The following is a 24,934-nucleotide window of genomic DNA, read 5'->3' as shown; positions in this document are numbered from 1 at the left end:
GACGGACGGACGGACGGACGGACGGACGGACGGACGGACGGACGGACGGACGGACGGACGGACGGACGGACGGACGGATGGATGGATGGATGTTCAACTGCCAAGCATCAATTATGAGTCATATCTTATTTTCTGTTTAAAAAATGTTATATATATAACATTCAAGTGTTCATTCCTGATGCAAAAGTGTTCTATACATATAAGTAGATTAAGAACATATCATATAGATGTACATGGTAACTTACAGCATGTCGTTCCCGAGACGTTACTAAAAATATATATGAATAAAAAAAAATCATTGAATAAATCTTACTCATAGAAGATCATCTGACGGCAGCCTTCTTGACAGTTCCTTCCTTACTCTCTTCCAATGTGGCACAATTGGAAGAATTGTGGTTATGTTGCTCGGTTCTAATAGAATGATGTGATTAAGTGAAACATTACCTGTATTCCTTGTCGTTTTGAGTTGTTCCGTTAACAGCGTGGAGCCAACTAATAGAAGGATATATGCATTTCTGTATTCTTAAGTTGTTTCGCCTATATCAGGAAATCCCCGTATCGAAAGTTTTCTTAATTTTGCCCATAGTTCGACTTTGTTAACATCGCTTTTAACTTACCTTAGTAGTCTTGCAGGCGGATGGGTCTGTGAAGGCAGGAAGTTATTATGGAACAACTCCCAGGTGTAGGTGTATGTATGTGTATGTGTATGTGAGGCCCTGGAACCCATGTTGAACGTTAAGATAAGATTGATGCTATTGCGTCGTTCAGCTTTAACGATCTATCTGCTTCGATATTGGTCTATAATTGATATTAGCTTTTAGATTTTGTGCAAAGTCAGTGTTTATTTAATTGGTTCACTCAATTTCAGATTACCTGAAATGAGAAGTTGGTGATTATCTAGCAAACGCCAGTCAGTTCCCACGCATGTAGACCAATTGTCTTTTGCTTGGAATATAAACAGATATATAATTATAAACCATACAGTAAGATACCCTGACAGGATTAGTTCTTTTGATATTTATATTTTCTGTATATTTTATTTCAGTTTAAATCTTCCTGTATTATGAAAACGGATGTGAATAATAATCAATAAAAAAAGAATTTACCTCTTATGGTTGAATGTGTGATTATAGTGAACATTGATTCATATATTAATTTATATCTGAGCAAGCTACCATCAAGCTACCTTCCACATTTTTCTCCTTTTTTAATCATATTTTCCGTTATAAAGATCATTACGTTATCATTTCATGTTGTCTTTGGCGTTTCGTGACAAACACGTGATATGAATTACCTTAGGAGTTTTTTTGTCGTCACTATTCGTGCGGCGGTGTTATGAACTCATTTGCAGTCTATTCATTTGTGCATTTGTAATTCCATAGGGCAAATAATTACCGTAGTCAAGTCGAGATGTTATCAGGGAGTGCAAGTGTTCAGTGGCTAGTCTAGTCAGATATTTTCTAATCTTGCTGATGATGCGCAAATGAAAATAAGTTGATTTACAGATATGTTTAAGTGTTCATCCATATTAAGTTCAGGATCAATTCTTACTCCAAGATTGCAGACTGATGTTTTATCGACAATATTTATGTTGCATTGACTGATGCTTAGTTGTGTTACATGCAGTTTTGCTACTTGCTGTTTTCTGCCACAAATCAGGACTTCAGTTTTATCAGTGTCCAGTTTTAGGTGATTGTGGGTAATCCATGACTGAATTTCATCTATGCAAGATTGGACCTTTAGAATGACGCCCTCGATTGGATCCGTATTTTGAGGATCAATGCATGGCGAGGTAAAGCTGAGTGTCATCAGCGTACATATGATAGTTTAGCTGATGCGTACGAATGATATCACCTAGTGAAGATGTGCATAAATAGAAGATGACTGGTCCCAGTACTGATCCTTGGGGAACTCAACTCAACAGAGGCAGCTTCTCAGATGTTGCTCCATTTACACATACTGATTGAGTTCTGTTCTTGAGGTATGACCTAAACCAGTTAAGAACTATCCCGCTGATGCCAAACCTGTGTTCGAGGCGGTTTAGTAATTTTAATGGTTCACTGTGTCAAAAGCTGCACTCATATCAGGTAACATCAGAATAACCACAGACCCTTGATCTATTGATGTAAAAATGACACTTTTGACACGTAGTAGGGCCGTCTCAGTGCTGTGGCATGAACGATACGCTGATTGAAAGGGTTCTAACAAGTTGTTAGTAGATAGATAGTTCTTTAATTGGATAGCTGCCATTCGTTCTATCAGTTTTGACACAAAACCCAGATTAGAAACTGGTCTGTAGTTTCCTAGAGTTGGTTCCATATTGTTCTTCTTATCCGAGGAGTGATAACCGCTTCCTCTAGCAATTCAGGAACAAAACCAGTCTGTAGAGATTTGTTCACGAGTATGGTGTGAAAAGGAGTGATAACTTCCGTACAGTCTTTCAGTAGCCATGTTGGAATGGGATCTAGACTACTGGATTTGGGTGGCGCTAGGCAACATTTCACCAAAGTAACACTTGAAACCATATCAAATTCTTTGAAAGAGATTTTTACAAGGACTAGGATCCTCATCAAGGTTTAATGGAGGTATAGTACTGAGGGGGAGAGATGACAAATGGGTGTGGCTCTTGGTTATTTTGTCGTGGAAGAGTATTCCAAAATGGGAAGCCAAATCAAGTGAAGAAGAAAGAAGAGGAAGAGGCTTTTCCTGATTTCTTTTGAGAAGTTCATTTAATATCTTGAACATATCCTTTTGACCTCCTGATTTGTCCTTAATAAGCCCGATAAAATGGTCCCTTTGACAATGGCAACCAGCTTGGTGACTACAAGACGGCCCTCCTTGTATGCCTCCCTGTGAACGGCCAGTCTCATTTTCCTCCAACGCCTTTCAGCTTTCCGTCTTGCACATATGGCCATTCTGATGTTGTCATTTAACCAAGGGGGATATTTTCGCTTGACAATTCTGCACTTTTTGGTTTCGATGATAATCGTAACCTATGCATTTATGATGGCGTATGTGTGTGTGTGTTAGTTCGTTTGTGACGCCCAGCTTGTCAACACGATATCTCAAGAAGGGAAGGTCAGACCAATTTCATATTTAGTGTGTATAAGTACCACATTAAGTACAATAAGCCTATTGTTTTTGGTGGAGGTCAAATGTTATTTGGGTTCACCATGGTTCAAAGTGAAAACCTTGTAAACACGATATCTCAAGAAGAAAAGCTTGGAAGGACCTCATATTTAGCGTGCAGAGGTCAAAGGTCATTTAGGGTCACCAGTGGTCAAATTGTGGAAACCTTGTAAACACGATATCTCAAGATGGGAAGCATAGACAGACTTCATATTTAGTGTGTAGAAGTACCACATTAAGTACAAGAAGTCTATTGTTTTTGGTGGAGGTTATTTGGGGTCACCAGGGGTCAAAATGTGAAAACCTCATAAACCCGATATCGCAAGAAGGGAATCATGGGCAGACCTAATACTTGGTGTGTAGGAGTACCATATTGTGTAAAAGAAGCGTATTGTTTTGGTGGATGGCACAGTTCATTTGAGGTCACCAGGGGTCAAATTGAGAAAACCTTGTAAACATGTAAATTACGTCAGATTCATGTAGAAAACTGCGCATGTTACATCATCGAAACCACAATGCATGTTTGCATTCTGGTTTGATGGTGCATGTTGATCTAAGAGATCAGATAACACAGTGTTGTAGGTTTTCACAGAGATTGTTAGTTGAGATGTCATTGACCTCTGTTGTGCTTGTGATACACAGTGGTGAATTTATAATGTCGCTTCGGAACTGATTAATAGCACGATATTTGCGGTATTCCTTTTCTTCACGTACTCTTTTTCCAATACAAGATTGAAAACACTGGATTGTGGTCTGATACGAAAGACCCAGACAACTCTATATTCTCAACTGTGTGCTCAAGTGACCTTGTCATGATCAGATCTAGTGTGTGACCTCTCATGTGGGTGGCTCATGTAACCTACCCTTTGACTCCTTATCGCAAACAAGTGTATCGACATTCTCTTTAAAGAAGTTTTCAGAAAATAGTTTGTGCACTTTTATTAGCCTACGAAATTAATTTACTTTTTATCGACATAATATCTAATCCAGAATGTATATCGAACAATGGAATGTTGAAGGTTTGTAAAATACTTCTCATGAGTTTCACGAGCTTCTCTAACTTGTTTTTCCATCGTCATTCATTTTTGGTAGCTTAGATACACCCAGAACGTCATCATTCTCAGCTAATTTCTGTAGCATATCTTCAATTGACATGAATGGAGACACACAATTTAATGCCCATTCGAGCAATGGCAAGACCTAACTAGATTGTTTTTGAAGAATTGCTTCATTTGTCTTTGATATTTGCTTCAATTCCGAGTTTCTTTTTAAGATATCCTCAAGAAAGTAAAGTCAATGAAGTAAATATATTGTTTAATCAGTTGAATAAGATTATTTGAAATAGTATATTAACAACTAACATTACTTTATCATTGTATACAACAGTTGTAGTGGCGTTTGATGCTTTGGTTATCTTTGAGGCAGTTCGACGGAAGAGTGGGTGGTCAAAAACTTCTCTGGGCCACGAAAAATGTGAATTTGATGAAAACTTCCGACAAAGTAAATATAAATTGTATGAAAGTAACCGTACCTAAATTCTGTGCCACTCCAATGCGAATGCATCGGTTCCTGGTTATATATCACCAGCACATTGGGATAACTCAAATAGTTGCTTTCAGAAAAATGAGAAATGAACCTGCGTGGTATACATGTTTACCCCATGTGGTTATGACTGTTTTCTTGATAGGCACTCACGTGGCGGATGTCTTATCTGGACTTGTTGCCGCAGTTGTACTCATGGTCCTATTGGGACCTCAGCTCCGCATTTGACACCGTTGATCACCTTATTCTGCTTGACATTTTGGAAAACGATTTTGGTATTAGGAATACTGCTCTAAAATGGTTTGTAAACTACCTTAGTGATAGATCGCAGTTTGTTTCACTGAATGGTGTTAATTCTGATGAGCTCCATGTTGAACATGGAGTTCCCCAGGGTTCCTGTCTAGGTCCTTTGTGTTTTACGCTATATACAGCCTCGCTATTTAAAGTCATTTCTACCTATTTTGACACAGGATTTGCCTATGTTGATGATACTCAGTTGGTTTATAGCTTAAACCTTGTAAAAACAAAACCACTGAGGTTGATGCTTTCAGCCTTATGTAGAACTGTATCTCTGACATTAGTGATTGGATGGTTGCACATAAATTAAGACTTAATGACTCCAAAACTGAATTTATCATTTTTGGTACCCCTGGCCAACTTATGAAAATTGAAACAGTTCAATTAGTGTTGGCGATACTTTTATAGCTTCTTCCATCCAGGTTCGTAACTTCGGCGTCATATTCGACACACACATAAATGGAACAACATGTTACCAATGTTTGCAAAATTGGCTACTATTATATTTTCAATCTTAAGAAAATTAGAAAGCACGTGTCATCCAAATCTATAAGTATTCTGGTACACGCGTTTATACACAGTCATCTAGATTATTGCAATAGTTTGCTTTTTGGTATTTCATGTAATTTAGTTCATAAGCTCCAGCGTTTGCAAAACAGTGCTTCCAGATTGGTGGTTGACTGCTATGAGTTTGGCACCCCTCTCGCAGTATTTTGCGTTCCTTGCACTGGTTACCTGTCGAGTATAGGATTAAATTCAAAATATTATTTTTTGTTTACAAATGCATACATGGCGTGGCTCCTTCTTATCTAGCCGAGCTTATTTCTTTTCTGTCAACCCTCGTTATCAACTAAGATCTGGCAATAACATGTCTCTCATTGTACCTAGAACTAGGCTGAAAACCTATGGTGACCGTGCATTCTTGTCAGCTGGTCCTGTCTTGTGGAATGATTGACCTGTGTCTGTCAGGACGTCTCCTTCTCTCTCTCAGTTTAAGTCACAATTTATGACTTATTATTTCAATCATGCTTTTTCATAATTATTGTACAGTGCATATCGAATACTCTGTAGATTTTGGCGCTTTATAAGTTTATCTATTATTATTATTTCTAATATGGCCCATTTTAATGATTTGAACTCAAAGTCTCTTTGGGATTCTGGGGAGAGGAGCAACGAAAACACCGTAGATATGTCACTATGCACTATATCCATTTGCCTGTGTTAATCAATCAGTTACGAATGTCGGGTGGTTAAAGTGACATTCCAGCAAGAATATAGCTTGCATTTCAAGAAAAGTTTGAAATTTATTCGACGCAAACCAATGAAAGCGCTACGCAAGTAATGCTTAAATCTACACACATTACCAGAGAATGTCCCTTATTTCTCAAAGTCAACATCAACACTTGGCATAGTTGGTAACGTACTTGTTATGTTGCTACAATGTTCGGGGTACTAGTGAGTACAACGTCGTGGGTAAGAGTACAAAATGTACTCAAGTTCGAGTGAGAATCGAGTTTCACACGTGTGGTTGATAAATAAGAACCTAGAATCTAATTTGTATGTTTGAATTAAACCGAAAATCGTGCAATAAACTTATGACACTTGCTTAAAAAAAATTGGGCAAATATTGTACGCAACATTGGGTTACTGGATACGTATGTATCCATCCAAATTTGGTGCAAGCAAAGTTTGCCACAAAACAAGTGATATCAGACGAAAGTCTAACCAATTTAATTGCCAAAAAGTGACAAATTGATCAACATTGTCAATACAATTTACTTTATTTTTTAATTAACGGAATTGAACATTAGACGATTAGAATTACAACTGAGTAAAACAGTAAAGCGTTCAATCACAATATCTGATATGCTTGTTAATTCGTTCGTAGTTTCACGATTTGCTATACCTTCCTTAAAACTTCAATTAAGATAATGACCTCCGTCAACTTACTAACTCTTTTTTAATACAATAATGTAATATTAATCAAATATGTCCTAAAAGAACACCTATACAGCTGGTATGTGCATAAAATCTATTCATACGTTTATCATCAATATTGTTTTTGTCAAATCAGTTTTGACCTCCACAGAGAAGAAAACCCCATAAATTTCTTCTATTCAGTATAAGATACCCAGTAGCCATCAGAATATCAGACCATCTAAATAAGTATTTTTAGGTACCTGAAATGAATCCTATAATGCTAACTGGATTATACTAACCTTATTGCGAGAGAAAACGTCCGTGAACCGGTTGGGGAGTTGTAGGTGATACATGGGAGGAGTTCCAAGAGGAGGGTGCCTAGGATGCAAAATGGTGCTATATGTTGCAACTTTTGAATCAATGTTGAAGCTTTACAACTGTTTAGGTTGTGCCGCACACGTATGTTGTATATATTTGTACTGTACATTTTATAATATTCCGTCTGCGGTGTGTGTGTTGGGGGAGGGGGTGGGGGGGGGTTTGAGGGTTGGGCTGATCTACCCTTTGTTTTCTTGTGGGGAAGGGGATAAAGACCCCCGCCCGAAGTATATGGTGTGGCCCTTCCCTGCTACAATACAGAGATATATGGAGGTATCAGTACCGAATGCGAGAGCAATTGCAAGCGGAAACAGGATCTTTCAAAAAGTTTCCGCCAGGACATCAAGTTACCAGTAACATGGATGTGTCTTCAAATTATGCAGAATTACATTCCATTGTGCATGTAAATTATGACCTCTACTTTCTTTTCTGCCTTCCTCCTCTCCCCACCCCCACCCACCTTGCACGTTTGTTTTCTATCACTGACTTAAATCTTCTCTTTCATTTTAATTTTCAGGATTGGTCAGGATTGTTTTACTCGATTCAGACAACTTCCGTCAGAAGATGGTGAATGCGAACAAACTCAACAACGGAATCCCTGTAACACACCCTGCTAGTTAGGTTACTCAGGGTTAATCAAGGAATCCCTGTAACACACCCTGCTAGTTACGTTACTTCAAGGTTAATCACGGAATCCCTGTAACACACCCTGATAGTTACGTTACTTTAGGTCAAGCACTGAATCCCTGTAACACACCCTGCTAGTTACGTTACTCAGGGTTAATCAAGGAATCCCTGTAACACACCCTGCTAGTTACGTTACTTCAAGGTTAATCACGGAATCCCTGTAACACACCCTGATAGTTACGATACTTTAGGTCAAGCACTGAATCCCTGTAACACACCCTGCTAGTTACGTTACTTAAGATTAATCAAGGAATCCCTGTAACACACCCTGCTAGTTAGGTTAATTTAGATCATCACGGAATTCCTGTAACACACCCTGCTAGTTATGTACATAATTATTTTCGTTATCGAGAATTTCCCATTCTGGACGAGAAGAGGGAATAGCCCTTTGTCGCTCGTTTAGCGCACATCACTAATACCTAGTCTGGGAAGGGATGAGGGGTGCTGGAGTATTTTGTTTGTAACTTATTAATGGAATGCGCCTGGTTTCAGGGTTGGCCGGTTTTTACCGGGTCGTTTTTACCGCCCGGTAAAAACCAGGTTTTTATCGGTTTTTACCGGGAAAAACCTCAAAGTATATAGAATTCCTAAAAATTCATGTGGAACTTGTGGAGGAGCATAGAAACTACAAGAAAATAGCATTTTATGGTAGAGGGTTGGGTTACATCCAAAGAACAGCCATGATCTATAACTTTGTGAGTTTACCGATTAGACTATTATAAATAATTCAAATAAATAAAATATTGGATGCTCAAATGATGATTCACATCCAAGAACGATCACTTCATGTCTGCGATAAATTGTACTCTGTTAACACTTCGCACTAGGCACTGTACTATGCTTATATTGCTTATAGGCACTGTACTATGTGACTGTTGTGACATCAACTAATTTGAGAATAAGTATCTGGAACAGTAACCTGTGTTGTTGATACTCTTACTTCTTCAGTTAGCCTATACACAGGAAGTGCCCAGTATCACCTCACCTGTCCACCTCAAAGTGTTTAATTACTCATGCATGAAGTTGTATAATAATTGGACCATGTTTGCATCAAGGTAAACAGTTTGGTTGTGTGAATGGCTCGATAGGGCCATGTTTAATACTTAAATTGGGCCCATGTGTCTTTCATAGTTTCAAAGCAGTTTCTATTGAGCCCCCTTGGATTGAATTCACCTCAATAGACTGTTGCCTACTGTATTAATTGAATGAACTGTCTGAGCACATAATAGGCCTGAAGAATTTGGAGGGGTGAGTGTCCCAGTGTAGACCTATAATGGTTTGGGCAATAGGCAATGCATACTGCTAAAGAGATCGTGACAGAATAACTATACATGTGCAATATGAAAAATACTCTTTTTTCCACAAAAAGTAGAATTAGGTTGTGATAAAATAGCTCAAAATGAAGCTAAGAAACTCCCATATTCAATAACATATGCCCGTCATGAAACAATATCGTGCCTACTGATGACCCTGCATATTACGGACAAGTACTAATAGTTTTCGAGACGGAGGCGGTTTTTACCGGTATTTACCAGTTTTTCCCGGTGTTTACCTGGTTTTTACCGCTTCCGGGAAAATGCCAACCCTGCCTGGTTTAGTTCACTACATACGCTGCCAACGAAATACCTAACGGTAATGTCTTATGTATTTACATAACATACTTTTCATTGCCAAAGTGCACACTGTAAACATGTAAGTCTGACGTGAAACGACCAAATCGATGGACAAAAAATAAATAAATAAATAAATAGAAATAATACTCACCTCTTCTCTATGTTTCATGTGAAAACTTTCCTTTCGTGTGTTGGTGAATTTTCGTAAGGAGGGAGTTTGGGAGGGGGGGGGGGGGCGTGAACGAGGGTTGGAGAAATTCCGGTTGGAAATATCATTGAATAAAAGCAATGTAACGTTAGGAGGCGGTAGAGGGATGACAGAGAGGGGATCCTTTCATCGCTGTCCAATGGCACAATGCCATCGTACAAAGCAAGGTGTCCATGACAAGCCGTCGGGGATAAAACAATTGCGTACTTTGCTTTCGACAACCTAGCTGCTTTGCCTAATACGAGGCCATCCACTAATTCAGTCACCACGGGCATGCTGCTTTGCATTATTGGCTTATACCCAAGATTTGGTGATGGCGCTATAACGACTGAGCACGAACCGACACAACTTGACTGTCGTTAAGTAGAAATCATGGACAAAATAAAAATATTAAAATAAATATTATTAGAAAAAAACAGAGAAATAAGATATGACTCATATTGACAAATAAAGAGTGCTTTGTTAGAAAATATTATAATTTTCGGTCTCGTTGGGATGTTCGTCGGCAGTGGAATGTAAAGTACAAAATTTAATACAATGTAAGTATGATGCTAGATAAGTCCCAATTACACCCTCTCTTAATTCAAATTTATTGGAAATAACGGCCAAGGCAAATGAACAAGTTTATCTTCGAATATTTAACCTACACATCCGGTTATTGATTTCATAACCGTTTATGTTGAGTGGATACCATAACATATATATATATATATATATATATATATATATATATATATATATATATATATATATATACATATATACTTAAGTTATTACATGACATATTTTACAAGTTTTATACAATTACATGTTTAGAATTACAAAACATATTGACTTCATCAAAAGGTACCACAAACAGTTCTTCTTACTAACTGCATTTAGTGGAAACAATTCAATGATAAAATATTTCATGCGTTCTCCATGTATGTTTTCACAAAAGAGAAGTTATCAATAATGGCAAATGGACCCATGCCTCTCTCTATATTTCTCTTGCTCTTAAATCACAGGCTGTGGAATTCTCACATTAAGAGTTCAGTTATCCTTTTTTTTGCGAGAACGAAAGATATAATTTGGAAATTCGAATGTATCCTTGCACACCGGCCGCCCCCACTCCACGTTAACCCCAAACTCCAAATAAACTACAAAATAATAATAAAATTATAAATATTTTATTAAGGTAACGTCACTCCAAACGATCGAAAATTTGATTCTTATCTTAAGTCATAATTTCTATAGAGGATTGCTTGCTAATATTATAGGCTAGTTACTTATTAACCGATTGTAAATGTTGTTAGTATTTGTGTCGATGTATAATATGATTAACTACTAAACAAATTTAACCCAGTAATTATTCAATCACATTGTATAGCTCCTTTCAAATTGTCAAGGTTGGGTTGTCTTCACTCTTGTTCGTATAATTATTCTCGACATCAGATGTATTCTTGTTGCCACAGGCCCCGCTTCCTGCTTTGCCATTTCGCCATTTTGAAAAGCCAAAAACAATAATCATAATGACAGACAATACAATGACTGGGATGACGCACAGCCAGTTATTATGTACTGTAATAAAAACGAGGAACGCATGTTAACACTAATATAGCATCAAATGTTGTGTGCTAATTATACTTACCAGAAATGAAAGTATACCCATGTAATGACCCACGAAAATCAGTTTCTAGATATACTCATCAATATCACATTACCAGGAAAGGAAACACTCGAGTCAAACTGTAACAAGAATCGTAGTAAGGTAAACTTGTACTTATAAATATCACGTAAACTTTCATTTTTAATGTGAATATATGAAATATAGCAAAATTATTATCATGTTTAAACTTACCTCTAAACCTCTTCCTTATTCTATCCTCTGTTACAGCTGCAAGAAACAAATCGAACAGATAGATATTATGTATGACGAACATGCACGATTGATACACACTTAGTAGCTGAAAATTAAACCTAAGCTGAGAATAATGCTAATCCGCATAAACTTACATCCTACGCATGATTTGTGAGTTTCAACTTCATTGAGTCGCCTGTAACTATTCTGAATGCAAAGAAAATCCTAACGTCACGGTTGTGGTAATATACCATTTTGCTCTCCATATTTAACTGTCCGTATCTTAAGACATCGTGTTAGATTTTCTGAAATAATTAAATTCGGTCATTTCGGAACCAAAAGGGGGTGCCACGAGGGGTCTTTACGTTTAGTTTTGGATACTCTTTATGCCATTTTATGAAGCTCGATATGTTTACAGTGCGATAATTTAAAACGGACGATTTATTTATAAGGTGTAAGTATTCACCACAAGCATATTTATCACATCAGTCTGCATGGGATGGGGAATTGGCTTCTCCTTTGATGTCCCCTCCCCACAGTCCCCCTTCCTCTCCCAAATATCCCCCTCTCCACCTTCGCCCCACACCTAAAACCAACTGCTAAAAAATGAGTCCTCTCTCTTCCATTTATTGTTACTTGAAGATCACTACCCAGAAAAAGAATGTTTTAACAAGCTCCAATGGGGTGGTCTACTTTCAATTGACAGCTCCTTTATCATCATCATACAGTAACAGTTTATCTCCTCATCAAACTACCTTCCTACGCTTTTACATTGCATGAAGTCACCTGAAGTACGTTTCTGGAGATGCAGCGTAACGTCTGTCTTGTGTTGTCCAATAACCTCGTAGTTCACAGAGCAGGACGCTGTGACATCATAAGTCTGCCAGTCTTCGTCTGTCTCACTTTCATAATCCTGGTCAGTCGTTATTTCGTAGTAAGTAGTCAAGTATATGCTAAACAAAGACCCAATATTTCTCACTATTAGCTGTGGTTGACTGAAAGTAATTCTGGAAGAAACACATTCATCCTGGATCCATTTCGGATACACGATTGGAAGAACGCCCTCTGTTAAACATGTCAGATATCCACTGTTTGTTACATTGAATTTGCAATCCAATGGCTCTGAGCACCCAACGATAGAAAGTGTAGGATTTATTGGTGTAACTAATGAATAAAGAAATAAGAAGAGAAAATTATGAACGGTATTGTTCTTAACTTGTTTTCAATTTTCAGATTACTTTTGTTTGGATTATTACTACGGATAGGGCGAAGATTGCAATATATATTCCAAACGTTCTACCTATCGATTGATTAGCATGATAAAGATACAGATTTGATCATTAAAAAGAGAATATTCCTCTATATCTTGAGATTGTAAGCACTACTTTAGTAATACTATGGCACTAAACTAAATAGTTAGTTTAAAGCAAGGTTCTTTGATGAATAGTATTTATCTGAGACTTTGAGACTTTAATATAATGTAGCAGATCAATTAACGTTTTGTTATGACTTTGTACCTCATATTGGGCCCGTCTAATAAGAGCCCCCTGAAAGGAACTTAAAACCAGGAACATGTTCGGAAAACAATATGAGAAATAAAAATGAAACAAAAGGTATTGTTTATAGTCAGTAGAACGCTAGAAGGGTATATTATACACAACATTAAGAGACTTTGAAAGAATAAAGGCACTCACCAACGGTCTTGATATTATATTGCGCTATTTCCTCGACTTTACCATTGTTGTAGATACAAACATATTCACCTTCATGTGTATATGAGAATTTGTTAACGAGCAACGATCCATCCTTATCAAGCTCGTAACCAGGTTTCAATACATCCGATTTGCCTTCGTGGTAGTATCCAATAGTTTCGTGGTTTCTTTTCCATAATATGAACAAAGGATTCTCATTGGTGCAGACTAACCTGACGTCATCATATGCCCTATAATATGTCGGTTCCAACAGAGTAGTGATGTAGTCCGTACTCTCATCTTCGACCATTACAACTATTTGTCTTAATGGCTTAGCTGGAATATCTATTATAGAGTTACAGATGTAAACATATATTCGGTCTGTCGAGTTAAGATTTACATTCGTTGATACGAATGCCTCGTACATGTTTCCATCAAAGGACTTAGAAGTATTAACTAATCGTGTACCGTTTGATGTGTTCCTTGTCCAGCTCAGTGACGTATGAGGTCCTGTATTTGTTTCCCGACACATAAAAATTGTCGGATCTTGCAGCTGCACCAAACAGAAATTTCTTCCCTCGCAAACATCTACTGAAAATACCGCTGTTTCGACGCTTACTGTAGAATAAACAAAACCCTTAGAAAACCAGATTACGTAAACAAGTAAGGGTACCTGACGTTTCGATCATGGCAGAATCATATTCGAATGCGTATTGAAACTGTTTTCATTTCAGTTTGTCGTTGAAGAAGATCCTGCTACAAACAACACAATAGAAACTATCATTTATACATTCCAACACAGGCCTTTTTTACTTATTTTCTTTCTTAGAAAACTGGTTTATACATGGTACACTATGTTACTGAGATTGGTAGGTATTATCTCAGGACGGAATATCTATTAGGCAGGTCAAAATAATCGCAGTTTACAGCTATGGTTATTCTCATAACTTTATATACAACACTGACTTACCATATATAACGACTTCCTGATCTGTTATTAATGTATCTATATTCGGTACAATAAGTATAGCACGGTATGTTTTTTCGTCGCTGAAAGTAGTATTTCTTATCAGCAGACCACCGTTATTGGTAATATCGTATTTCCCAGCAGAGACTCCTGAACCCGCCTTCCGGCCTCCTTCAAGACTTGCGATTGGTCGAGCATTACGTGTCGTTGAATTGTACCAATGTACCCCCTGAGACTGAGGGAAGTAACAATTTATGAGTGCGTGGGATCCATGATGGGCGTAAACAGTAGAAGGACAATCTGCGAGAAAAGAGGTAAACAATGAGGAAGCAGTAACCTGATTGGTGTGAGTCAGTAAAATCACATTTATGCTCTATTATTTCCAAAGGTATGTTCTTCTGCAATCATACAACTTTTCATCACCTAGCTCAATGAAGTTGTTTTAACGTGTAAATCAGTATAAGCAGATTCGTATTTGCATTTTCTCAGTTTATATATTTTTTAACGTCATTTATGATGCTTTGCTGCTGTACCTTACCGTGAAGTCATTACCAAATAAACCATTTCTTTCTCAATATTAGAGTAAATTGTTTCTATAATAATGTTCTCTTTAAATGAATGGTACTAACATTACCTATAATTATAAATTCATGTTGATAATCATGTCCGTCTCTGTCGGTGTATATCAACGTATACAAAGATATATGATCTATTGTAACATTGTTGATAACCATGGCGCCATCTTCATCAATATCCAGGGTACCGATGTCGCACCCAAATCCAAAACAATGATCGTTATCTTGAAATTGGAATAGAATTGAGATGACGTATAATATCTGACATAAAAAAGCAAGCCAAAATGTCAAAGAAGTTAAAAGATTCTCCAGTCAGAACATTTCATACTCATAATGTCATATCTAGCCTTTCCTGTCAAAATTTAAAACAAAAAGACTCATAGTTTCAAAACAACCCACAACCCCCAAATGAATAAGTAATTCTTCGCTCTTATGCTTGTTTATTGACTAGTTAAAGCATGTCACAAACATATTACAACAGAGTGTAGCATTGTGCGGTATTCACGAATTAGCTTAGCCCACGGCCCACTGCACTACTTACTAGCAGTAACATTAGTAAGCCTACAGCCACGGTGTGTACATTTAGGAGAGTTACTGTATTTCCAATGCATCCAGTTATATATCTCGGTATCGTAATGTACAGTACTGTAAACCAGACCCATGTACTGCACAACTTGCTAAGGTTTACTACATTTAAAGCTTATATTTTCTACATATTGCTGTTGCATCGGGAATTTTATATAAACCTTAAACTGAACATGATATTTGTATATGAACCATATAAAGCAAATTCATAAATGTTTCATGTGGACAATATATATAGAATCCGGAAAAAGCTATATAAAGTCTGATATAATTATATAAGGGTTCTACTTTGTTAACCTTATGAAACTTATATTATGTATGGCCAAAAGTGTTAATAGTTTAATATGGATTTTATATCCTGCCCATATTCGAATAATCTCAAGTTTGATGTGGAGGATATGACGGGAATCCATATAACAGTCATATCAAGTTCATATAACGTATGTTAAGTTTCTACTTTACATCACCTTCATAAACATTTATATTGGCAATCACCAACTTTTTATTATATCTGAACAAACTTATTTTAAGGATATGGACGTGGAATGTTACTGAATGTTTATATTTGGATTATTACTTCGTTGCAATATGGTTTTCACGGATGTTCTTGATGCGGCTTCTAACAATATGTCAAAAGCCGTTTCCTTCCTTTAAGAGTATATGTAAGCAGTATTGTCTTTGATACTTCTTCGAGGTCACGGGGTCAGATTTCCAACTGTTACATGGATATGGGCAGGGAATGTTACTGATTGTTTACATTTGGATTATTACTTCCTTGCAATATGGTTTTTGACGGATGTTCTGATGCGGTTACTCACTATGTAAACAGCCGTTTCCTTCCTTTATTAGACTATAGGTCAGCAGTATTGTTCGATCACGGGTTGAACAGTTGGTCTAGCTGTGTTGACGTACAAGAACTGTGATATATTGTGTGTAAGGCAAACCACGTAAATCACGTTATTCATTAGACAAATTCAAACTGCCTGCCTATAGTTTTATAAATTTCAATCATTAAATTGCCTCATTTTGTCTCTTGATTGTTCTCACTTGTGTCAACCCACGCCTCTCCCTTTCCCTTTACCTCTACCTTTACCTATACCTTCATACAAAGGGATATCAATTAATCCTTGAAAATATACATTGTCAAGTTTTAACAGTTTTTTAGATTTAATGAACTTCTATTAGGCATTATAAACTATCACCATCATCATAAAGCAATCATACAAAAAAAAAGCTGAATTGAAAAAATAAAAATGTATCGAATAGTGTATAGTAACTATATAATTGTGTATTAATGGTAGATACTCGTGGGAATAATTCACTCGTACACATGTTAAAGGCTTACCTTGATTAGACATGATTAGTAAATTTCCTTCGACTGGGTTATCGTGGTAATATTTAACTTCGCTCCAATCTTGTAGCCTGCAGTCAATTTTCCAACTATTGCCGATTCGTGCATTTTGGTGACTTGTGCAGTCTGTCAAAGCACTTTTAGTACCTAAAACAGTTGTGTTTGGAATTAAGATAAATAGAGTATAGTATTTCTCATCAAAATAGATTATTTTTGATAGAAATAGCATGTGTAATAGTCAGTTGGCCCGACGTTCCGATCATTTAGCCTCTGAAGAAGATCCTGCTAGGATCGAAACGTCAGGCCAACTTACTTTTACACATTCTCTTACACGGGCTCTTTAGTGGATAAGCAGTTTGCTAGCAGTTTTGTTTTATTTTTATTTATAATAGCAATTAGTATTTTCTGTATTAAAACAACATCATTTTGTCCCTTCTTTAGTAAACCTGCATTTCAACATGTAATAAAACAGAGCAACTGAAAGAGGTATGCATTCACAAACTTCTTAATTAATTAATAGCGAGTCATGTCTTGCACCGGTCCGAACTAAACCTTTACTGAAATGTAAACGACATATCTAATAATTGTAAAACATATTGCATTGTGGCTTACAAAATTCGATTTGAAGCAAATGTTGACGTATAATTTTTTCTTCATTTAACCGATAAAATGTAAAAACTAACATTGCAATAATACATACGTGCCTCAACCGAAATGATTACGACACAAAAGTCATGATTTACTCAAACACCAAGGTTTAAGGCATATAAGACATACATCCTCAAGACTTACAGTGAAGGGGAAACCTATTGAACTCTATTTTAAGACCGGCATCATGGACGATTGAAGGAAGTTGTCATCCTGCAGAACATGAGTGAAAGAACCAAAAGCATTAAAACTTGGACTTACCTACTGTTTAATAAAGAGACGGTGATAACGAGCGATAACAATTACGCTTGACTCACAACATCTCAAAAAATGAAAAGGTTCGCAATAGGCGATGTAAAGGTTTACGATCCTGATGTGTTCCCTCCCTGTTGCTTACCTTAGTAATATCATATATATATATATATATATATATATATATATATATATATATATATATATATATATATATATATATATCTATATATATATATATATATATATATATATATATATATATATATATATATTATTAGAGAAAACCAGAGAAATAAGATATGACTCATAATTGACATCATAACTATCATTTATACATTCCAACACAGGCCTTTTTTACTTATTTTCTTTCTTAGAAAACTGGTTTATACATGGTACACTATGTTACTGAGATTGGTAGGTATTATCTCAGGACGGAATATCTATTAGGCAGGTCAAAATAATCGCAGTTTACAGCTATGGTTATTCTCATAACTTTATATACAACACTGACTTACCATATATAACGACTTCCTGATCTGTTATTAATGTATCTATATTCGGTACAATAAGTATAGCACGGTATGTTTTTTCGTCGCTGAAAGTAGTATTTCTTATCAGCAGACCACCGTTATTGGTAATATCGTATTTCCCAGCAGAGACTCCTGAACCCGCCTTCCGGCCTCCTTCAAGACTTGCGATTGGTCGAGCATTACGTGTCGTTGAATTGTACCAATGTACCCCCTGAGACTGAGGGAAGTAACAATTTATGAGTGCGTGGGATCCATGATGGGCGTAAACAGTAGAAGGACAATCTGCGAGAAAAGAGGTAAACAATGAGGAAGCAGTAACCTGATTGGTGTGAGTCAGTAAAATCACATTTATGCTCTATTATTTCCAAAGGTATGTTCTTCTGCAATCATACAACTTTTCATCACCTAGCTCAATGAAGTTGTTTTAACGTGTAAATCAGTATAAGCAGATTCGTATTTGCATTTTCTCAGTTTATATATTTTTTAACGTCATTTATGATGCTTTGCTGCTGTACCTTACCGTGAAGTCATTACCAAATAAACCATTTCTTTCTCAATATTAGAGTAAATTGTTTCTATAATAATGTTCTCTTTAAATGAATGGTACTAACATTACCTATAATTATAAATTCATGTTGATAATCATGTCCGTCTCTGTCGGTGTATATCAACGTATACAAAGATATATGATCTATTGTAACATTGTTGATAACCATGGCGCCATCTTCATCAATATCCAGGGTACCGATGTCGCACCCAAATCCAAAACAATGATCGTTATCTTGAAATTGGAATAGAATTGAGATGACGTATAATATCTGACATAAAAAAGCAAGCCAAAATGTCAAAGAAGTTAAAAGATTCTCCAGTCAGAACATTTCATACTCATAATGTCATATCTAGCCTTTCCTGTCAAAATTTAAAACAAAAAGACTCATAGTTTCAAAACAACCCACAACCCCCAAATGAATAAGTAATTCTTCGCTCTTATGCTTGTTTATTGACTAGTTAAAGCATGTCACAAACATATTACAACAGAGTGTAGCATTGTGCGGTATTCACGAATTAGCTTAGCCCACGGCCCACTGCACTACTTACTAGCAGTAACATTAGTAAGCCTACAGCCACGGTGTGTACATTTAGGAGAGTTACTGTATTTCCAATGCATCCAGTTATATATCTCGGTATCGTAATGTACAGTACTGTAAACCAGACCCATGTACTGCACAACTTGCTAAGGTTTACTACATTTAAAGCTTATATTTTCTACATATTGCTGTTGCATCGGGAATTTTATATAAACCTTAAACTGAACATGATATTTGTATATGAACCATATAAAGCAAATTCATAAATGTTTCATGTGGACAATATATATAGAATCCGGAAAAAGCTATATAAAGTCTGATATAATTATATAAGGGTTCTACTTTGTTAACCTTATGAAACTTATATTATGTATGGCCAAAAGTGTTAATAGTTTAATATGGATTTTATATCCTGCCCATATTCGAATAATCTCAAGTTTGATGTGGAGGATATGACGGGAATCCATATAACAGTCATATCAAGTTCATATAACGTATGTTAAGTTTCTACTTTACATCACCTTCATAAACATTTATATTGGCAATCACCAACTTTTTATTATATCTGAACAAACTTATTTTAAGGATATGGACGTGGAATGTTACTGAATGTTTATATTTGGATTATTACTTCGTTGCAATATGGTTTTCACGGATGTTCTTGATGCGGCTTCTAACAATATGTCAAAAGCCGTTTCCTTCCTTTAAGAGTATATGCAAGCAGTATTGTCTTTGATACTTCTTCGAGGTCACGGGGTCAGATTTCCAACTGTTACATGGATATGGGCAGGGAATGTTACTGATTGTTTACATTTGGATTATTACTTCCTTGCAATATGGTTTTTGACGGATGTTCTGATGCGGTTACTCACTATGTAAACAGCCGTTTCCTTCCTTTATTAGACTATAGGTCAGCAGTATTGTTCGATCACGGGTTGAACAGTTGGTCTAGCTGTGTTGACGTACAAGAACTGTGATATATTGTGTGTAAGGCAAACCACGTAAATCACGTTATTCATTAGACAAATTCAAACTGCCTGCCTATAGTTTTATAAATTTCAATCATTAAATTGCCTCATTTTGTCTCTTGATTGTTCTCACTTGTGTCAACCCACGCCTCTCCCTTTCCCTTTACCTCTACCTTTACCTATACCTTCATACAAAGGGATATCAATTAATCCTTGAAAATATACATTGTCAAGTTTTAACAGTTTTTTAGATTTAATGAACTTCTATTAGGCATTATAAACTATCACCATCATCATAAAGCAATCATACAAAAAAAAAGCTGAATTGAAAAAATAAAAATGTATCGAATAGTGTATAGTATTTATATAATTGTGTATTAATGGTAGATACTCGTGGGAATAATTCACTCGTACACATGTTAAAGGCTTACCTTGATTAGACATGATTAGTAAATTTCCTTCGACTGGGTTATCGTGGTAATATTTAACTTCGCTCCAATCTTGTAGCCTGCAGTCAATTTTCCAACTATTGCCGATTCGTGCATTTTGGTGACTTGTGCAGTCTGTCAAAGCACTTTTAGTACCTAAAACAGTTGTGTTTGGAATTAAGATAAATAGAGTATAGTATTTCTCATCAAAATAGATTATTTTTGATAGAAATAGCATGTGTAATAGTCAGTTGGCCCGACGTTCCGATCATTTAGCCTCTGAAGAAGATCCTGCTAGGATCGAAACGTCAGGCCAACTTACTTTTACACATTCTCTTACACGGGCTCTTTAGTGGATAAGCAGTTTGCTAGCAGTTTTGTTTTATTTTTATTTATAATAGCAATTAGTATTTTCTGTATTAAAACAACATCATTTTGTCCCTTCTTTAGTAAACCTGCATTTCAACATGTAATAAAACAGAGCAACTGAAAGAGGTATGCATTCACAAACTTCTTAATTAATTAATAGCGAGTCATGTCTTGCACCGGTCCGAACTAAACCTTTACTGAAATGTAAACGACATATCTAATAATTGTAAAACATATTGCATTGTGGCTTACAAAATTCGATTTGAAGCAAATGTTGACGTATAATTTTTTCTTCATTTAACCGATAAAATGTAAAAACTAACATTGCAATAATACATACGTGCCTCAACCGAAATGATTACGACACAAAAGTCATGATTTACTCAAACACCAAGGTTTAAGGCATATAAGACATACATCCTCAAGACTTACAGTGAAGGGGAAACCTATTGAACTCTATTAGTTACAGGTTAAATAAACTGTTACTATTCAAAACCAAAGAACTTCTCTCTTTGTCCCACCGTGTAGAATGCACATAGTGACGATTATCCATAGATGTTTTAAGACCGGCATCATGGACGATTGAAGGAAGTTGTCATCCTGCAGAACATGAGTGAAAGAACCAAAAGCATTAAAACTTGGACTTACCTACTGTTTAATAAAGAGACGGTGATAACGAGCGATAACAATTACGCTTGACTCACAACATCTCAAAAAATGAAAAGGTTCGCAATAGGCGATGTAAAGGTTTACGATCCTGATGTGTTCCCTCCCTGTTGCTTACCTTAGTAATATCATATATATATATATATATATATATATATATATATATATATATATATATATATATATATATATATATATATATATATATATATATATATATATATATATATATATATCTATATATATATATATATATATATATATATATATATATATATATATATATATATTATTAGAGAAAACCAGAGAAATAAGATATGACTCATAATTGACAAATAAGGAGTAAGTTTTAGAAAATATATTGGAATTTTCGGTCCCCCTGGGACCTTCGTCAGCAATACTTGGCAGTCGAATGAGAAGTACAAAATGTGACACAATGAAAGTATGACGCTAGATAAGTGTAAGTTGCAATGATGGAATTAAAACCAAATAAACCATGACTATACAGGAAGCGGATTAAGGAGCAAAGAACGGATTACATATGCTTGTAGAACTGGTAGTTGTTAAGGGGTCCCAAGTCTTTGTTGAGGCCGGTGATGTGAGACTTAATACGAAAGATCCAATCGATTTCTTTACGTTTACGTTCAGTAGTTGATTTGAAGTTCGAGGCAATTAAAATACATTTTAGGTTTTTTAGAGAATGACCATGAAGATTGAAATGTTCGGACACTGGGAATCCTGCAAAATTATCACGAATAGATTTTTTGTGATTATTAAAACGTAAGCGGAATCGGGAGCCTGTTTCACCTACATAATTGCCCTCTTTGCAAAGTACACAATAGAAAATGTAAATAACATTGATAGAATCACAAGAGAGGGAAGGGGGTCTAAGACTAAAGTCAACATTGGGAATCTTGACCACGGTGCCTGGGGTAATATGGGGGCATATTAGGCATCTAGGTTTACCGCAAGGAAAATTGCCTGCGGAGGTGGAAACTGAGCGGGGGAGTCTGGAGGAAGTGAGAAGAAATTTAAGGTTGGGGGGTTGACGAAATGCTAGCATGGGGGGTACCTTAAATGATTCTCCTACAGACTGATCGTCTTGAAATACAGCAAATTCCTGTTTGATGGAGCGAATGAAAGATTTGATGAGGGGGTTGTAACTGGTAACGAACGGAATGCGCGTGTTGGGACTTTTAGACTTGTATTTTAATAAGTACTCACGGCTCAACTTGTCGGCCCTGGAAATACCCTGTCTAATTAAGTGAAGGGGGAATCCGACGTTCAAGAAATAACCAGTTAATATGGATATCTGGTGTTTAAAATCACATGGGTTAGAGCAAATGCGTTTAAGTCTAAGGCATTGGCTGTAAACAATATATATATATATATATATATATATATATATATATATATATATTATGTATATATATATATTTTATGTATACATATATATTTTATGTATATATATATATATATATATATATATATATATATATATATATTTATATATATATATTGTTACGTAGTGTGGGGTAATAAGTGTCAAGAAAGTGTCATTCGTTGCTTTTCTTTCTTTATTTTTCAAACTCCACATAGCTCCACATAACTCCACTGCTTCCTTTCACAATTCACTACCATCAATTCTCCTCAAACAACCTCTGCTTCCTTGCAACACTATCCTCGCTATCTTCCCACACTCCCTTACGCTTCTCTCCTTTTCTCGTCTCCTAATACCTTGGCTCCTCACCTCACAAAAGCCACAGTCCAACTGCCCGTAACCCCTCTCCTCATCTCTAGCTCTATCCTTTAATCCTATTAGCAAGTCTTTACGTACAAAGTAATCCCAGCCTTGTAATCCCCTGAAGCTATCCCTAGGACATAAGCAGCTTTCCTATCCTTACTTATAGACTTAACAACATATATATATATATATATATATATATATATATATATATATATATATATATATATATATATATATATATGTATACATAAGTGATACAGTTGTTCACTACATAACATAGTAGATGTAAATGGTACCTTACAGCATATCGTTCCCGAGACGTTACTAAAAAAATATATGAATAAAAAACAATCATTGTAAAAATCTTACGCATAGAGTATCATCGGACGGCAGCGTAGTTGATAGTTTCTCCCTTACTCTCTTCCAAGGGGCAGAATTGTTATGTTACTCGTCTCTTATAGAAGGTTGAAGACTAATTAAGCACTTATTAAGTACGGAAGCTTAAAAGTGCCATCAACATAAAAAATTGTCCCATCTTCTGATAAGTTGTCATTTAAACATTTTGCAGAAAAATGTTTAATTGCTCAGTTAATGCAACGGAGCAATCCAACATTTATCTGATTTTTGATAAGATATTATCTTGTTATCTAAACAATTTACTGAAAAAGGTCAACTAATGAGGCAACGTTGTTCTTATGTTGATGGCACTTTAAGCTACCGTATGAACACAATACTGTATCGAAAGTGTATATTCTCAGTTTCCTAAATTTAGCCGAAAGTTGGTTAACCTTAGTAGTCTTGCAGGCGGATGTGTCTGTGTGCGTGTATGTATGTATGTATGTATGTATGTATGTGAGTGTGCGTGTATGAGTGTATGTATTTTAGATCCTCCTGCAAGCAGGAACTCGCGAGGAAGTCATAATTGGCTTATCAAAGCCGCAAGCTGAACGAAGTCAGTCTCTTAGATTCATAATTAACATACATGGTTATGAATGTCAATTGTCAACAACTCTGTAACTGGACGACATACATTAACTTGGAGTGACTCGAACTCGGGACCTTATGATTGAAAGGCACCGGCGTTAACCTCTGAGCTAACGCTCCTGTTTCTTATCTTATTTTCAAGGTAAAATGTTAACAGTGTTTACACTAGTACTGAAGCCAATACCAACATTATGTCATGTTAAGAGATTGGATATTTGAGCATCAGCATTTGCATAACCATCTCCATTTCAGAAAACAAGCATTTCAATGAAGTAAGAAAGCGTACTGAGTTATAGCAAATATGGCTCCATGATGTCATATGTAGACTTAATCAAGTCTTAGTCCTTAAGTGTAAAGAAACATTAAATGTGTGATATCTCCCAAATGGAATTCGATTGTTCTTAGATGTTTGGGGAAGTATTTCTTGACATCTTTATCACACACACTAATAATATTGATTGGATTTGT

At 36.0% G+C, this 24,934-nt stretch overlaps 1 protein-coding gene and 1 long non-coding RNA gene across 2 annotated transcripts in view; both read right to left on the bottom strand.

Moving 5' to 3' along the window:
- Positions 1 to 24,934, bottom strand: part of LOC139981501 (uncharacterized) — a 135,357-nt gene that overhangs the window by 9,301 nt on the left and 101,122 nt on the right. The window contains exons 3-7 of the mRNA XM_071993934.1: positions 20,704 to 20,856; positions 18,833 to 18,997; positions 18,202 to 18,498; positions 16,778 to 16,930; positions 14,907 to 15,071 (exon numbers count right to left, since the gene is read on the bottom strand). Coding sequence (XP_071850035.1) covers positions 14,907 to 15,071; positions 16,778 to 16,930; positions 18,202 to 18,498; positions 18,833 to 18,997; positions 20,704 to 20,856 — 933 coding nt within the window. The remainder of the gene's footprint in view (positions 1 to 14,906; positions 15,072 to 16,777; positions 16,931 to 18,201; positions 18,499 to 18,832; positions 18,998 to 20,703; positions 20,857 to 24,934) is intronic.
- LOC139981517 (uncharacterized) lies at positions 21,589 to 24,161 on the bottom strand. The gene is made up of 2 exons (XR_011797881.1): positions 23,852 to 24,161; positions 21,589 to 21,669 (listed from the first exon to the last, which is right to left on the bottom strand). It is a non-coding gene; the product is annotated as an uncharacterized lncRNA (long non-coding RNA).

Source organism: Apostichopus japonicus, chromosome 15, assembly GCF_037975245.1.
Source record: "Apostichopus japonicus isolate 1M-3 chromosome 15, ASM3797524v1, whole genome shotgun sequence".
NCBI classification, from domain to species: Eukaryota; Metazoa; Echinodermata; class Holothuroidea; order Aspidochirotida; family Stichopodidae; genus Apostichopus; species Apostichopus japonicus.
Note: the sequence above shows the minus strand (reverse complement) of the source record. Positions and strands in the feature narration are given on the sequence as shown.